The sequence below is a fragment of the Protopterus annectens genome, chromosome 16.part0 (assembly GCF_019279795.1).
Source record: "Protopterus annectens isolate FY-2018-M chromosome 16.part0, PAN1.0, whole genome shotgun sequence".
NCBI lineage: Eukaryota > Metazoa > Chordata > Ceratodontiformes > Protopteridae > Protopterus > Protopterus annectens.
This window is the reverse complement of record NC_056750.1, coordinates 607,253,126-607,271,236: the sequence shown is the minus strand read 5'-3', so window position 1 is coordinate 607,271,236 and position 18,111 is coordinate 607,253,126. Positions and strand designations below refer to the sequence as shown.

The 18,111-nt window shown below is 41.4% G+C and overlaps 1 protein-coding gene across 1 annotated transcript in view; it reads right to left on the bottom strand.

The window, feature by feature from the left end:
- Positions 1–18,111, bottom strand: part of FAM102A (family with sequence similarity 102 member A) — a 770,447-nt gene that overhangs the window by 72,619 nt on the left and 679,717 nt on the right. Inside the window, exon 8 of the mRNA XM_044058679.1 lies at positions 16,458–16,641. Coding sequence (XP_043914614.1) covers positions 16,458–16,641 — 184 coding nt within the window. The remainder of the gene's footprint in view (positions 1–16,457; positions 16,642–18,111) is intronic.

Below are 18,111 nucleotides of genomic sequence, written 5' to 3'. Positions count from 1 at the left end.
TGGCTCATGACTAAGGGTGACTGTCTACTGGTAATAAAATATGTGGCTTCCTCTTCAGTCAGTTACTATGGAAACTACTCAAGAGTACCAATTTAGAGACTCTGCCACCACTGCAACTATGACATATGCGAATCAGGCTATCTTTCAGACTATACTGTGAAAGATAAAAGGTGCAGCACCTGTAAGCAGCTCTTCAGCAATCACCCTCGTCATCTCTTTTGTGGACAGCGTATGCATTGTACGAGTCTTCTGTTTCAACAATTATATTTCAGTGACCACATATGTCTTCATAAAACAATGCTGGAGCAATAGGAGTCTAACAATGTTCTGTCATGCAGTACAGTGCTGTCATGGTGTATGGTGCCACGTCTGTGACAATGACCTCACTTTGATACTGGTATAATCGTAGTTCTCCCACACCTGAGAAAGAACAATAGTAATAACTAAAAAACAAAAGTGCAAGCAAACCAATGAAGGTAAAAGGAATCTTTTTTTGTATAATTATTTGAATGGTATGTACTTTTGCCTATCCTTCAGACTTCTTGAGAGAACATTACAAACTATGGCAAGCGCAAAGTTTAAACTCTTACAACATTTCCATACCAAAAATCCCAATGTGAAAAAAACAATAAGAAAATACTATTAAAATACAGAAAGAGCCGAAAGGAGGTTAGCTGTAGCTCTGAATTTAACTAATGGGGATTTCTGACAGACAGCTAATCACACTGAGTAGGGGGAAGGTGTCAACCAATACTGAGTCATCTAATGAGAAAGAAAGAAAGAGAGAGAGAGAGAGAGAGAGAGAGATAAAGAAAGAAAGAAAGAGAGCAGAAGTACTAGACCAGACCTGGGTCAAGATCTCTAATATTGGATTATTCAGATGACATTTACTTCCATAGAGATTGTGCATTGACTGATACTAGTTGACTGCAATGACAAATGTTTCAGTAGACTTTTGCTGATGAAATGTTCTGAACTGGACATTTTGTTCATTCTTGGTTCATACATTTTGTTTCATTCTTTACTGGAAAAATGTTCGAAACTACAAATTTAAAACACGCTCTAAATTGGTGCTGTATTATACAAGGCACATAATTTAATACAATCAGGAAGGTGTATTCATGTATGCCTGGTCCTAAAAATGTGCAAGGGGCCTACGACTGAAAAACAGCCTAAATGTAAACTTTCTCCCCCACTGGCCAGATGCATTTTATTTGAATCTACGTTTCAATTCTGTTCAATGAAAGTGAGTTTCAAGGGCAGAGAAGTTTTAATGCCAAATCTGTTTTCATTGTGAAACTGTTTTGCTTTGTTTAGCAAATGTCTATCACTGTTTGTGCTACAAAATTTGCAATACGTTTTAAATTAAATCCAAATACAATAGGTTCATAAATTAGTACAGTACTAGGCCAACTACCCTTTTGGGCCATTGTAAGCCTAGCCATATACTGTACCATTTCGTACTTACAGTAAATTTGTTTTATTTTTTTTTTTTTGTTTAATGTTAATCAAAAACATTTTTAGAAGTTTTTTTATCGGGCTCAATTATATGTTTGATTATCCGAACAGTTTGATAAATATTTTACTACAATAATATACGTCACAGTTTTGTACTTACAGCAAACATGTTTTCTTTTTATTGTTTATTGTTCATCAAAAGCATTTTTTAGAAGTGTTTTATCCGGTTCGATTATATGTTTGATTATCCAGAGAGTTTGATTACCCAAACTACCCTAGGTCCCAATTAGTTTGGATAATCGACTCTCTACTGTACTATGTTTTTTTTTTTTAAAGAAAAGCATAGTTAATCTGCAGAATGAAGACAGAAGGAATAGAAAAAGAGGGTGGGAGAAGGGAGTAAATTAGCAAAGTTATGAGAGTTGTGAGGGGTGCATCATTGGGCTGGTTCATTGATGCTACAAATTAGGTCAGAGAAAAGGGAAGGTAGGTCGATATGCTTACCATTGTTGAAACTTTGAATGTTATAAGCCAGTAGGTCCTGACATTACAAATGGTTATCAACAAATATATCACACACTATGGCTTAACCTTCTGCTGTACAATGACTACATCAATTCTTACCTGTAACTTGTACAATGTTAACTAGAAGCAACACGTGGAAAGGCCAAGTGGCTGAAGGGGAAAGGAGGGAAGACTGCTGGAAGTAATGATCATATAACATTGACATCTAATGTTATGATAAGTAAACTCATGCAGCTGTAGTATGCTCACCATAAAGATACTGCTGTAGGAATTCATTAAATGACTAGGAAATTACAATGCAAAGTATTCCTACCACAAGTAATGGGCAGGCAGATGGCTTGTAGGATACACTGCGAGGCAGCCAGGATAAATCCTGCTCTATCTCTGGACAGTAATATCACCCTGACAGGTGAAAAATCACTATGTTCAGTTTTAAAAGTGGCATATTAGTGAGTTACACAGAACAATTTATCTGACTATCCCCCCTCCACAATTCTCTCTAAAGGTTTCTGATTGGGCAGAGAAAGAAACTTCATATGTTTTGGAACAGCATGCATGTTATGATTTAGTCCAGGGATTGTTACTCCAAGAGGACTTTTGTGTACTTTATTGGGACATTAAGTTACATATTAATTATTATCATAATATAATTATTTACAGGGCTGCACACTTTGCTCGGACAAGAGCAGATTAAAAAGTGTAGAATATTTTAGCAGCTGTTAGCCCTCATAAAATGTCAGCTCACATGAAAAAAAAGAAAGATTGATAAAGAATGTAGAGTTTTTAACAAGACATGGACTTTTACATATTTATTTTCTGAAGTCAAAGGTAAAACTGTGCACTTAGTTTGTGGAGAACAGGTTGATGTGTTTAAGTTTTACAATCTGAATCACCATTACTAGAATAAACAAGTAGAGAACTATAACAACTTGAGTGATGCAGAGCGGGCGTGGACATCTGAAGCTTTGCTAGCTAAGCTGGAAAAGCAACAAGGACTTTTTACCAAGATTTACACATCCAGGGATGGAGCAGTCAAGACCGGCTTTGTGATATCTCACAAAACTGCAAACAGAAGTAAGCCATTCTGTGATGGAGTTCAGCAAAGAGTGTTTGGTGGATGCTACAGCACTAATATGCCTAAGAAAAAAAGAAGCACTTGAAAATGTGCCCCCCTCCAGGCGAACCATAATGTGAAAGATCAAGAACACTGCAGGAAGTCTGGAGCTTCAGCTGCTAAACGAAGCAGACAATTTTGAAATTTTCTCCTTGGCTCTGAATGAGAGCTGTGATGTCCATGACACAAACCAGTTACTCATCTTTGTATGTGGGATAATGAAAAACTTTGAGATTATGCAGGAGCTGGCAGCAATGCGGTCAGTGAAAGGGATGACAACAGAGAGCATATTGTTCATGGAGGTAAATGCATGCTTAGACAAGCTGGGACTGAAATGGTACAAACTGGCAGGTGTTACAACCAATGGTTGTCCAAATCGAATAGGAAAAAATGTCGGATTTTGAAACGTTTGCAAGATAAAGTGACTGAAATGACCCCAGAACAGAAATTGGTATTTTTGCATTGTATTATACATCAGGAGGTGTTGTGTAAGTCTGTGTTAAAAATGAACTATGTTATTGATGTTGTAACTAAAATAGTTAACTTCATCAGGGCAAAAGCATTGTATCACAGACTGTTTGTTGCAGTTTGGAGGAGCATGAAACTGAATGTGATGGCATAGGCTACCACACAGCTGTCAGATGACTCAGCCTAAAGCGTATGCGACCTGAGAGCAGAGCTGAGAGTTTTGTGAGAAGAAAGGCTAAGACACCCTACATCTCTCAGATGCCGAATGGCTGGCAGATCTTACATTTGCCATTGATGTGACTGCACTAAAATACCAAACTGAAAGGCAAGGGCCTCTTTGTACATGAAATGTACAGCCTGGTGAAGGTTTTCATGAGAAAATTGCAGTTTCTTTCAAGCCATCTGGAGAGCAACATTTTCACCCACATGCCAGCAGTGAAAGAAGTCACACAATCAGGTGATCACCTCCGCTGGTACCCATCCATGTTAGGAGCACTGTATGGTGAGTTTACAAAGTGATTTGAAGACTTCAAAACAGGTGAGAGTGAAATGCACATGACTGCTTCTCCCTTTGCTTGCAGTGTGGAATAACGCACCCAGTGATGTTCAGCTTGAACTCATTGACCTGCAGTCTGAAACACTACTGGCAGAGCACGTTGTCAGTATCACTGCTGGAGTTTTATTCTTCTTTCAAAGAAGAAAACTTTCCAAGCCTGAGGAGGCCTGCTCAGAAGATGCTGGTTCTCTTTGGATCTATCTGCATATGTGAACAAACATTCTCAGTGACAGCTTTAATAAATCCAGATACAGATCCTCTCTCACTGATGATCACCTATCAGCTGTCCTTTGCATATCCACCTCAGACATTCAACCTGAATTCAGTGCACCTGTTCAAGCCCATGACAGACTAGATTTCTCTCACTGACTAAAAAAAAAATTTGAAAAACTGCAAATGAAGGCTACAAACAAATTGCAATACAGTCTTACTCCTTTTTTGTATAAAGTTAATTTAATGCTGCTCTTTGAAACATCTACCAGCAGCAGCTAATCAAAACCATACAATTTACTGCTTTTTATAAAGAGAAAATGAATGTAGAGCAGAAGTGAGTTCAGCCTTTTGGTCCAGCCATCCAAAACAGTTCCAGTTTCTCATGTGGCTCCTTGGACAAATTAATTGCCCACCCCTGTACTAGATGAACCAAAAAGTTCCCTATGCTAATCTTCCAATTAGCAAACAGGTGATACCATACTACAGGACCAGTGAGAAAGCAACCCAAAGGCAAATGGGTTATCTGTTTGGCAGTCAGTTGACAGGCTGTCTGTGAATCCTCTGACTGTGCTGAAGCTCAGGTCAGGGAAGACCTGAAAACAATTAAACTAATATGAGAGAGTGTAACCTTTTCCAAAGAGTAGAGACAGGTTGAACCAGTCTGGCTGCTCAAGAGACGCCAGGAGATCTGACTATGCTCTGGTTAAAGCTAATCTGAGGAGCTTGGTTGAAAAAGGGATGGAAGGGTGGGTGGGTCTTCTTAAGATGACAAGGAAATGGTCGAGCTCCGGTTATATGCCAATGTTCCATAGTCACAATTGGCAACGGGATACCAATAAAGAGAACACAAATGCACCACAACACCTTACAACAGATGACTCTTCCATGGTGTTGCTATGATTGACAGCTGAATTTACTGGGGTAGCACTGGTACAGGGGTAGTTAATAGGCACCTATCTGGTTTAATGTGGAACCTATGACCAACCAGCGTCCCCCTACCACTTGTAGTTTTGGCCAGAACTGAGCCACCTATGATCTCAGTTCAGATAATTTACTGCATATGAGACGAGACATCTTCTGGAAGGTCTCAGTGAAAGTTTCTGCTCCACAGCCCTCTGCCTTTAATTGTTTTTCACTTTAATTGGTAACATTTAGATCTCCAGTCAACAGTGGTTTGAGAGAGAATATCAAAAAGAGTAACAGAAAGATTTTCTATATGCTTTTGCTGGTGTAGTGACAAAAACTGTTGTAATTTTCGCACTTAAGACCTAACCCTTCTTATTCTTCTTCTGTCGGCTTTTCCCGGTTAGGGGTCGCCACAGCAGATCACCTGTCCACTCATGATTGGCTGTAGAGTTTTACGGTGTTAAGTTGCCAGCCCGAAACATAGCCTTCCACGGAAGGCACACACACACACACGCGCACTCATGCCCAGGCCAATTTAGAGTGTCCAATCCACCTACAGCATGTGTTTGGGATGTGGGAGGAAACCGGAGAACCCGGAGGAAACCCACGCGACCACAGGGAGGACATGCAGACTCCGCACAGAAGGCAGCCCAGCCGAGGATTGAACCGGAGAACCTCTTGCTGTGAGGCGACAATGCTAACCGCTGCACCACTGTGACCGCCCACTTAAGGCCTAACCCTATTTAAAAAAAAAAACAGCCCTAGCTTTGTGAGAGAGGGATGATAGCACAGCTCTCAAACTCTATGTCCAAAATCAGGTTCACAGCCAAAACTCCTCAGGAACAAAGGCACAATTATGGCCACATTTTAAACGCTGGTGCTGTAGATTTAGATAGTTGACAATCTGAATTAAGTTACATTTTCTGTAGTAAAATTTGTCTAACTCTAACATTTCTATTATGCATTGATTGAAACCCAATATCTTATATCAAGAAACCACTGATTTTAGGAAACACACAGCAAAATATTATGCCAGAATCAGGGATAGCGGAGAGATCTGGAGCATGGGCAAGGTGGAGAACAACATTCTCTAACCTATTAGCAACAACTGCAAAAACAATATGCAGATCTAAATTACAAATGACACACCTTCACAACAGTAACAATATACCCCTGTATAGGGTAACTGCAGAGTAAAGTTCACAGATTTCATTACAGAAAATAATGTGCAATGATCAGATAACAGATAAGTATGTTTTATATTCTCCCTACAAAAAAAAATTACACTAAAAATAATGAAAACATTTACAAACTTCTGAAATGTTAACCCCCCCCCCCAAAAAAAAAAAAAAAAGAATACATCATACATGATGCAAAAATGCCTTATATCAGACAAGGTATGAATACAGCAAATAATACAAAATAACACAGAATAGCAATTTAATACCGACTTTGAATGTAATGTCCCTGAATTTACATGCAGCTGACCTGCAACCCAGGATGCTGCTATCCAATATCATCAACTGTCTGGGGCTGAGCAGTGCATTTTTGGACAAATTGTAGCACAAGCCAGGCCTCACCAAAGGAAACTATGTTGACATAAAGTTTACTATTATTGAGAAATGTTCAGCAAAACAAAAAACAACAAGGTGAGTGTGAACTGAGGAAGAGTACTGAAAGCCAGGAGAAGAAAGAAAGTACAGTTTTGTACCTACCATAAATGTAGATGTCCGAGAGGTATGCATCTGCAGTCCTAACATATGGGTTGTCCTGCCTCAGGCAGCCCTTCGGTCGGCCGGATTCCAAAGTCTGGGTCTGGCCTCGGCTGATGTCGCACTTCACCCGATGTCATAGCTGCTGTGAATTGGGTATAAAGGCATCAGCCGACGCCATTTTCCTCAGTGTTTCTTGCCCCAGATGCCAGGTGCCCTCTAGGAAGGCTAAATTTGGATAAATGCAAATGGTTCCAAACAGTAGAGAGCAAACAATATAAACATGTATATACATATATACAAACAAATACACCATAATAGATTCCCTGAGCTAGCTACAAGATGGGCAAATACCCTAGGAGTACCACAGAGGGGAAGGAGGGTGGGTAATCCTGACTGCAGATGCATACCTCTCGGACATCTACATTTATGGTAGGTACAAAACTGTACTATGTCCTTCAAGGATGCATCTGCAGTCCTAACATATGGGTAGAATACCACAGCCAAACTGGGGGAGGAGGCACTAAGATGATTATGGTGTAGTTAAGATCCCTTGCAAAACAGCAGTTGCAAAACCTGCTCGGGATCTGGAGTATAAAGGTAGATTATAATGCTTGGCAAATGTATGCATGGAGCTCCAAGTAGCAGCTTCTAAAATGTCTTTGGTAACCACTCCTCGTAGGAAAGCTATAGTAGTGGCTGTAGCCCTTGTGGGGTGAGGTCTTATATTTTCTGGAGTTGTCTTTCCATGAAAAGAGTAACAAAATCTAATGCAATTTCCTATCCATTTTGAGATTGTCTGTTTTGAAATTGCTTTTCCTTCCATTCCTGATGCGTATGCTACCAGAAGCTGGTCAGTCTTTCTGTTGGTTTTGGTTCTGTCCAGATAATAGCGCAATTGCCTGTGTACATCCAATGTATGTAGCAGTCTTTCCCCCCTGTTTTGTGGGTTGGGGAAGAATGTTGGTAGGTGGATTGCCTGGTTCAATGATACCCTGGAGACCACTTTTGGCATAAAAGTAGGATTAGTTCTCAAGGACACTCTATCCTGATGGAAGTCGAGGAAGGGCTGTACTGCCATTAATGCCTGTAATTCAGAAACCCTTCTTGCTGAAGTGATTGCAAGCAGGAAAGCAGTTTTCCAAGATAAGAACTGTAATTCTGCTGTTGCTGCTGGTTCGAAAGGGGGAAGTGTTAACTTTTCCAGCACAAAGTTAAGGTCCCATGTTGGCAAAGGTGGCTTCCTTGGAGGTTTTACATTTTTAATTCCTCTCAGAAACTGCCTGAGTAGAGGATGAGAGAAGACTGGAGGATCTGTGTTGTATTCTGCTGAAATTGCTGATGCATGAATCTTAATGGAGGAGTAAGACAGGCCATTGTGGAAAAGTTCTGCTAAGTATTCCAGGATGTTAGCTATGTTTGCTAATGATACATTTTCTCCTTTTGCTGCACTCCAAATGAGGTATCTTTTCCATTTGGCTGAATAAGTCTTCCTTGTGGAGGGTCTGCGAGCCTCCAGGATAATGTCTTTAATCCTTTGAGATAAGTCTGGGTTATTTTGCTTTATGTAATATTCCAAGCAGCTAGCTGTAGTGTTTTCAAGTTTGGATGAAGGATCTTGTAGTTGTTCTGTGTTAGTAGTAAAGGAACTAGAGGTAGAGGCCATGCGTGTCCGAGACATACTCCTCAGTAGCGGGTACCAATGCTGCCTCGGCCAGTCTGGAGCTATCAGGATGATCCTTGGGTGATCTTCTTTGATCTTCAGTAGCACTTTGTGCATCAAAGGAAGAGGTGGGAATGCATATGCCGTCAGGTTTTCCCAACTGAAGGATAGGGAGTCCACCTTCCAAGCCAGTGGATGGTATGTCCTTGTGCAGAATTTCCTCAATTGGTGGTTGTGTGGGGATGCGAACAGGTCTATTTCTGGTAGTCCCCATTTCTTTGTAATGGTTTTGAAGATGTCTGGATGTAGCATCCATTCGTGGGCATCCGTGGTAGTTCTGCTTAAGATGTCTGCTAGTGAATTTTCTTTTCCTGGCACAAATTTGGCCTGGAGTTGAATGTTGTGGCTCAGGGCCACATTCCACAGGTCCATTGCCATCCGGCATAGAGGATATGAGTGTGTGCCTCCCTGTTTGTTGATATACCACATGACTGTGGTGTTGTCCGTCCTTATCAGCAAATGACCTTGTTGAAGAAAAGGCCTGAATGTCTGAAGTGCCTGTTTCACCGCCAGCATCTCTTTTTGATTTATATGTAGATTCAGCTGGTCTTGTGTCCATAGGCCTTGTATACACTTGTCCACCATGTGTGCCCCCCAGCCTAGGTCTGAGGCATCCGTGGTGATAGTCTGGCTTGGGTGAGGTTTGTGGAAGGGCAGACCTCTGTTCAACTGACAGGCCTGAGCCCACCACAGGAATTCTTGTTTCAGGCATGGAATTATTGGAATGTGGGCTTCTAGACTGTGCTTGTGTTGAGACCATACATTCCTTAGGTACCATTGCAACTTCCTCATATGTAGCCTGGCGTGTGGAATCAATATTATGCAGGATGCCATGTATCCCAAGGCTTGCAGGACTTTCCTTGCTGTAAGCTGGTTCTGCGTTGTTAATGCCATGAAATAGAGTGGTAGTTGCTTTTGCTTTTCTGCTGTGAGAAATGCCATTTGATTTGATGTGTCCAGTTCTGCAGCCAAGAATGTTATCCTTTGGGATGGTACCAGCCTTGACTTTTTCATGTTGACTGTGTATCCCAGGGCTTGTAGTAGTTGTATAACCTTTTCCAAATCTTTTGTTAATTTGGTCTTGTTGTCCGCTTGTATCAGGCAGTCGTCCAGGTATGGATAAATTTGAATTCCCTGAAGCCTGCAATGAGCAATTACTGATGCCAGGCATTTCGTGAATACTCTGGGCGCAGTAGATAAGCCAAAAGGCAATGCTGAGAATTGATAATGCTCTGATCCTGCAAGAAATCTGAGGTATCTTCTGCAATCTGGTCATATAGGGACGTGCAGGTATGCCTCCTTGAGATCTAGAGTCACCAGCCAAGACTCCTTGCCCAGCATGGGAAGAAGTTGCTGTAGGGTCAGCATTTTGAATTTTGGAACAATGAGATATGTGTTTAGAGCGGACAGGTCGAGAATAGGTCTCCATTGGTTTTCCTTCCTTGGTACCAGGAAAAGTCTGGAGTAAAATCCTTGCCCTTGTTCCATAGGCGGTACCTTTTCTATAGCTCTCATCCTTAGTAGGTGATTGATTTGTGCTAGAGCGTTTGCTTTTTGGTTTGGTGGTAGGTTTGGCATTCCTCTCTTTTTTGGTAGAGTGTGGAAGTGAAACCTGTAGCCTTTGTCTATTGTCTGTAAAATCCATTTGTCTCCTGTAATGTAATGCCAGTTTACGGAAAATAAGGCAAGCTTTCCGCCTAAGGGTGCTTGCAGTTGTTCCCTGGTAGACGGTATCAGAGTCAAGTCATTGTGTCTGTCCTGTGGTGGTGGTCGTAGCTGAATCTGTGGCAGTACTTCTCTGGTTGTTAGGCTGCCACTGACGTCCCCTGTAGGCACCTCTGGATTGACCTCTGCCTCTTGGGCGCCTATTTCTGCCTCTCTGTGCTCTGGAGGTGTCTGGAAAGGACCAGTTCTTCGAAGTCCAATTTCTACTAAACCTCAGAGGCTGGACCTGTAAGAAATCCTTGACTGTTTGGACAGATTTTGCTTTTTCTTCCACCTTCTTTAGCACTTGCTGTGCAGGGGAGCCAAACAAACTTTGTTTCTCCATGGGAGCATCTAGCAGCTTTGACTTTACATGGTCTGGTAAGGATTTCTCTTTTAACCAGGCATGCCTTCTAATCACTGTTCCAGTCATTGCTGATCTAAAGGAAGCCTCCAGTGCATCATAGCCGCATTTTAAGGAATGATTACTGACCTGCTGAGTGTTATGTACCAAATCCTGAAGGGACTTACGGTCTATAGGTTCAGGAGAGGACAGTTTTTTATTTAGCTGGTCTAACAAAAATTCCTGATACTGAATCATGTGGAATTGACAGTTTAAGGCCCTAGCCGAAAGAGTAGCAGAAGTACAAACTTTTTTACCCCATCTCTCTAATGCTCTAGATTCTCTTTCAGAGGGGAGGGGGTTTTTGGCAGAGGCAGCTGCTACAGCTTTGGGGCCCTGTGAAATGGTTTCAAGATCTGCAATAGGAGCCTTATACAAGTGAAAGTGTGTGTCCGGGACCCTGTAATATCTGTCGGGCTTGGCAGGGGCCGGGGGAAGAGAGTCAGGGGCAGTACAGGCATCATTATAAGCATCATCAACAACTGTAAGAACTGGAGGAATGGCTAAAGGCCTATGCTGTGGTAAATGTAAAAAGGTCCTTAGCCTTTTCCTTGAATCTGAAAAATCCTGGCCCTGCCATTGAAAATGCTCTCTCATAGCATGTAAGGTTTCCCCAAAAGAAAATTCCTCAGGAGGAGAGGCAGAAGGAATGGAGTCTTCTGCATCAGAATCCTCATAAGGAGAATATGGGCCTTCTGGAGGACCTGAGTTTTCTGAATCATCCGAGGAGTAGTCTGTAGAAACAGGATCCGGGGGCTCTGCTCTAGGCCTCTTCTCTGGAGGTTGAGAGGCCCTGTCTGGGTGAGGTTGGGATCCCCTGATCAAAGAAATGAGATCCTCAGCCAAGCTGAGCATTTGGGAACTGGAGGTAGGCCTGTGTGAGGGGGTTTTAGCAGGCAAGGCCTTAGAACATTTAGCTGCTTTAGCCCTAGAAAAAGCCTTGATAGACATAGATGCAGGGGGCCTAGCAGCTCCACGTGCAGGAGTAGATATGTCTAAAGGAATAGTCTCTGATAAATCCTGGGAGCCTGCTACAGCAGGGGTAAGTTCAGAAGCGGATTCAGCCATGCTGTGTGAGGCCTCGGCTATCGTAGGCAAGCTTTCGGCCGAAGGAAGAACCGAGGACTCGGTTTCGGCCAAAACAGAGACACTCGCGGTTGGCTTAACCGTGGTTTCGGCCGAAACCGCGGACCGCGAGTGTCGGTCCTTTTCCTTACGCTTTTTAGTTAATTGTGAAGTTGGGGTCTCCGACGGCATTTTGTAAGCAAAAGCGGGACCAAAAAACTCCTCTGCAAACTCTGACCGACGTCTAAGTGTCCGTCGGTTGAAGGAAGCACAGGCTAGACAAGCTGATACGTCGTGGTCTGGGCCTAAGCAAGGAAGGCAGTAAGAGTGGAAATCCTTATGAGGTATTTGTTTCCCACAAGTTAAACAATTATTTACTTTTTCTGACATCGGCTGAGGCAAGAAAGAGTCCCCAACGGGGTACTTAGCTTTTTAGAAGTCTTCGGTAGTAGAAATCTCTGGATCTGACCGACCGGCACTTGCGAACAGCTTCTGCTTTGGGCACCGCGCGGCAAGAAAGACTGAGGAAAATGGCGTTGGCTGATGCCTTTATACCCAATTCACAGCAGCTATGATGTCGGGTGAAGTGCGATATCAGCCGAGGCCAGACCCAGACTTTGGAATCTGGCCGACCGAAGGGCTGCCTGAGGCAGGACAACCCATATGTTAGGACTGCAGATGCATCCTTGAAGGACATCAATGGGACTGCACAGTTCATGAAGACAAAGATAAAACTAATTCCCTTACACTGAACTTGGTCACCTATTAACCGTTAGCCAATTCAAACAAGGTGATGCAACAATACTAAAAGTCACCTCAAACAGGTTCATCTGGAACACTGGCTTAGCAGGCTCACATACACAGCATCTAAAGAAGGTGCAGATATTTGTCTAAGATGAAAGGGACCAGTGTATATACCATCAGTAGCCTGACTGACCATGAAAAAGGTCAATGCAGGCAGTTTCTTCCAACATTACGATCAGGGAAGGCTCATACACATTTACTCATACAGCTTGAGAACTGGGCTAATCCCAGAATTCTGAAATCAGGCTGCAAAGCAGAATTCTGTACATTCATTCAGTAAATGGTTCTCTGGACCAACTCTGGTTTTTCCCATATAAACTGACAATACCAGCCAGGCTGACAGAGTGGCTGAAAGCCTTTAGGATATTTCTCATCCGTATCTATAATTTTTTGTTTTGAAGTTTGTCCAGGCTCTATTCCAATATCTTTACCATTCCAAAGTCTGACTTCATGGTGCAGATGAATGAAGTCCTGACTATGACAAATGTGAATGGGGTTTAATAAGGGGTCACAACCCTGGAGGAAGCTAAGCATGGGAAGGGACGGGGAGGTGTGAAGAAGTATGGCCTGCTCCCCTCTCTTGGGGGCACACGGGCATGGTACAATTTCACCTCTTCACCACATGGAAGACTGTGACTCTCAACCAGTTCTACTTGGTTCAGAGAGCAACTTGGAGCTGAGGATGGATGCATTATCCCTTCTATGGCAGGAAAGATCAAGTGCACTTTTCATTCTTTCTATCTGGTTTCAAATCTGTTAACTAAATTCAAAGAAGAAAGACTAAGACGCATCCTCCTCTTCCTCTTGGTGACCAAAAAGGATGTGGATTTGGGCTGTAAGATCCCTTGCAGTTCTACAACTATCAAAGTACATGCCAAAGAATACAGGTCTCCTAGCCATGGTCTTCACCTTCTATTCAGATCTGGCTTCCAGCAGAACTGTAACCATCACCTCTTTACCTTGTCAGTAAGTGCCTACCAATTTACTGCTGGAAGTTTATAATTCCCCTATCAATATAGATTTTCTTTACTTCTTTGTCCCTACTTCTGAACCTTTTATCAACATCACCTCTTTCCTGTATCTTCTAACCAGTGCTCTGCAAAATCTAGCCCAATTCAGGGCTCCTAAAACTCTTCTTCCATCTTCAAGGCCAACACTTTTTAGTCCTCCCTTGCTTCACTTCCTCGTCTTCAGCTATTAACTAAATCAACAGAAGAACTGGGTTCGACACAAAATCAGAGCTCTGTAACAAAAAAACACCAGGTGCTCTGCTGCTACAGACTAAGTACTGCCGCTCTGTAAAATGCAGTCTGTGAACATAAGGGACAGGCGTACACAAAGGTGCATAAGGACAACACCTGCTGGTTAAGCTAAGAAGGTAAAAGCTCATACTAAAATGCCAAGGGATTCATCCATCAGCACAACAGTTTCTGTGCTGGCGGAACCCAGGAAAAGCCACTTTTTTTTTTAGTCTCAGATGCCACCTCCACCCCTTACCCCCCAACCAGCAACCTAAATGTCCCATTTGTTCTTTGTTGGGCAGCAATTGTTTCCAAAACATTTATTCAAATGGGGTGATAGTCAGTCCCTGGAGCATCACACAGGGCATCTACAGACCTACATCAGCACTTTTTTCTGTTATGCCCCATCTGCTGGAGTTCCTACTCCATGCAATGGCTCACTCAGGTTCTATTATAGCAGCCGCCCTGCTGAAAGTGTGCATACCTCTGTGTATATGTGAATCAGTTGTCACCGAGCAGTACCTGCTCAGTAGGTCTATGATTCATGGGTGTAACTCCTGGAGCTACCCTAGGTGTCACTCAAGCAATTTACCAAAACCATCACCCCCAGGATGGGCAAACAGACAATGGCCACTCACTTCCATTTTCCCTGGCCTATTTCCTTTTCTTTTGTGGAATAACAGTCTAAGGAAAAAAGTATTAGAAAGGTCCTGTTACCAGGCCAATCGGCAGATCTGGAGTCCCTTCTCGGAATATTTCATCGTATGGCTCTCAACCATCTGGAATTTTACATACCACCCAGATTTTGCCTGTTCCTCATAAAATTTGTAGTTTTCTGGCCATTCACTGAGAAATGCAGTCATTAGATATTGACAGACATTTGAGTTTCTGACTTCATATCCTTCAGAAAATAAATGCTAATGCAAAGACTGATTCTAGCAACTTCTTAGTTTATAAGAGCATTTTTTAAAAATCTTCCCTTTGGGCCTTACTGCCCACATTATTTTTGGGTTTGATCCTAACTTCTGTGCTAAAACGTTGAGAGGTATGTTTCATCCATATTCACGGCTATAATGACCACACAGAATCAGGTATACATAACGCTAGGTACTAAAAACACATTTTAAAGGACTGTTACTGGAATGCTATTAAGTCTTTTTATCAACATGCACTTATATTTTTGTCTTTAACACTACAAAAATAAACAACAGAAGGGCATAATTAAAATTATAAAAAGCAATAAAATGGTAAGCACCCGAGTTACTAGCAGTTTATTAAACCAGAAAAAAAAACATTTTGGGCACAAGTGCTCTGTCAGTCCGTGACTGTTATAAACCAATACAAATAGGCATAATACTTAAGACACTTGACTAATCAATTCACTTTAACTATAGGTGCTTTTTCTGTAATAAAGGGGAAGGTTAAACCTACTTAGACCAAGATATATACACTGCTTTGCAGTGATCATTGCTGTAACATGTCTAGTTCCATTAATATAATATTACTGTCTCCATCTATCTTATTTTTACAGAAAAGCTGCAAAAACTGAAATTAAAACACAAATGCTGAGCTCCTTTCTTTAGTATGAGCACTGCCAAAGCATTAGTCACCTCACTATTTCTAATATATCTGTTCAAGCCTTCTAAATCAAAAATTATATAACTGTTCAAGCCTTCTAAATCAAAAATGTATTTTACTTTTTTTACCACAAAATACTAATTAACAGAAAGGCATAAAATGTACAGCAGCGAAGCACAAAATCATCTCACAAAGCATTTCTGCTCTCAGTGTACAATGGGTCTATATTAGATGAGCGACCGTTCCGATGTTCGAATCATAGATGGTTGACATCATATGATCGAACGTCGGCAAGGTCGAAGGTGAAAGTCAATGGCATTTCAAGCGCATAATGGAAAATGTTCCCTTTCTGCACTGAAATGCGTTCTCGGAGTTGGTATATTTAAGTACAGGGTGTGGGGGAGGGTGTGCAGGGGGGGCTTGCCCCCCTGATCAGAGCAGTAAGGTAACTTTATTTTTTTTTTATTTTATTATACAGTCAATGTTTTGAACTTGCTCATATGAGTTCGCTCATGTGAGGTTCGAAGTTTTGAAACTTCGACTATATAATATAGACCTGTGTATAATCATAGGCATCAGCAGCAGAAAAACTACAAGGGAAATATGGTGATGTTTTCTGGCAGGTACACTGCACCACCTGATATACAGAGGAACCATATTTGTTTACCAACACAGTATACATCTCTTCCTCTCCTTGCCAAAATTTTCCACTTTTAAATGCTACTATATAAAGATAAAATTAAGACAAAACAATATTACCCTTACAATAGGGACAATACTCTCACATACTTTTGTCTTAACATAATACTCTCAAGTGTTGCTACAAATGGGCTCTGTAGTGCTAAAGCCATCAGCAATATCTAAACATAAACTGAGGCAATGCTAAACTCAGATGCAACAATTCAACACAAGTAAATTGCTTTTGCAAGAAAATGCACTTAAGCACTTTTCTAAAATGCAGTTTGCATTTGTTCATTTGTGACATACCTTGCGGGTCGATCATGAGGAAGTGTGGGTCGTGGAGGCCGTGGTGGCTTTTCTGGCTTGTGCTCCTTCTCCCCTTCAGGGCTTTCAACTGTGATGCTGAGACCACCAGATGCACTGCTACCACTGGATGTGTTTCGACGATGAGTTAGATCAGACAAACTGGAGGAACGAGATGTGCTGTAACCTAAATCAAAACCAAACGAAGGCATATTGTTTACCATAATGTCAAGGAAACTTTTAAAAATAAATAAATGACTAAACAAATAAATAAATACTCTCAGTAGCACATCAATGGCTAATACATACATTATCTGCAGCTCAAACTGCTATACAATACAGTGCAGCACAATTATGACTTGGAATTTTTTCTGCAGATGTATTCTCATGCCGCTGATGGCACATAATCAGGTAAACACGATCGAAGTACAGCAATAATGAACGTTCAACAGCACAGACATTCTCAAAAATGACCACAAAGGTACAACTGTGACACAAAAGCCCTAGGGGAAAATGCTGATCTAATTGGCCTCTTCTGACAGCATCTTCTTTTTTTCATATTACTACAGTCGGGCCTGTAACTAATAAATGCTAATTTATGGTACATTTTTAACTTTCATTTTCTCAAGTGTATACTGCAAATGGACCTTAATACCTTAGTGATCTTATTATGATAAACAAATTCCAAATGCAAACCATATTATCGCATTTGTAATCAATAAGCTATACTACAGTACATTTTAACAGTTCAAGCTACAAGCACCCCATGTCCCTGACACACTACATCATACATCTCTGAAATGTACGAAAGGCAACCACAAGCCTCAACTAAATTACTTACAGACTTAGTCACATGACATTTTGAAAGTTGCTTGTTATGACTCATGCCCCAAATATAAACAAATATCAGTAAAAAAACATGCTTTATTCCTCACTGCAACATAAATACACATACACAGCACAAACACATCTGTATAAATACATGGCTACCAACAGATATAGAAATAGGAATATACATATGAAATAGTGTGTGTGTGTGTGTGTGTGTGTGTGTGTGTGTGTGTGTGTGTGTGTGTGTGTGTGTGTGTGTGTGTGTATGTGTGCGCTCACATATGGCACGTGCACAGACGTCAACTTCTGCATGTCAAAGCTCACTCCAATAAAAATAAATAAATAAATAAAAAATAAACCAATCACAAAAAAAGACAACAAACATTCTCTTTTTGCAATTGCTCAAAAATAGCAAAACCTTCAGACATAATATGTCTGAATAGTGATGTCAGGGAAAGGGTTTTTAGTAAGGTAATTCATATGGCTGCGGTTAGGAGCAGAGACAAGATTTGCTGCAGGGTTAACAAATGAGTAAGGTGGTACGGGGAAGGGGTCTCAGTATGGAATCAATAAAGCTGAAAACAAGCACCTTTAATGTAATAATTCCAGACCAAATGCCTGTTAATTATATGCAACATGCACAATTCCGGCCTGTGCTTCCATTTCTGCATGTGGTGTATATGGTAGCGTTGTGTAAGAAATTACCATAGCGGTAGATGTCCTACTGATCACGGTTGTATTATTCTAAACTATTGGGTTATCTCAACCTTGACATCCAGCCCTAGTAAATACAGCAAATCTTTCAATACAGCCATATGTCTGACAT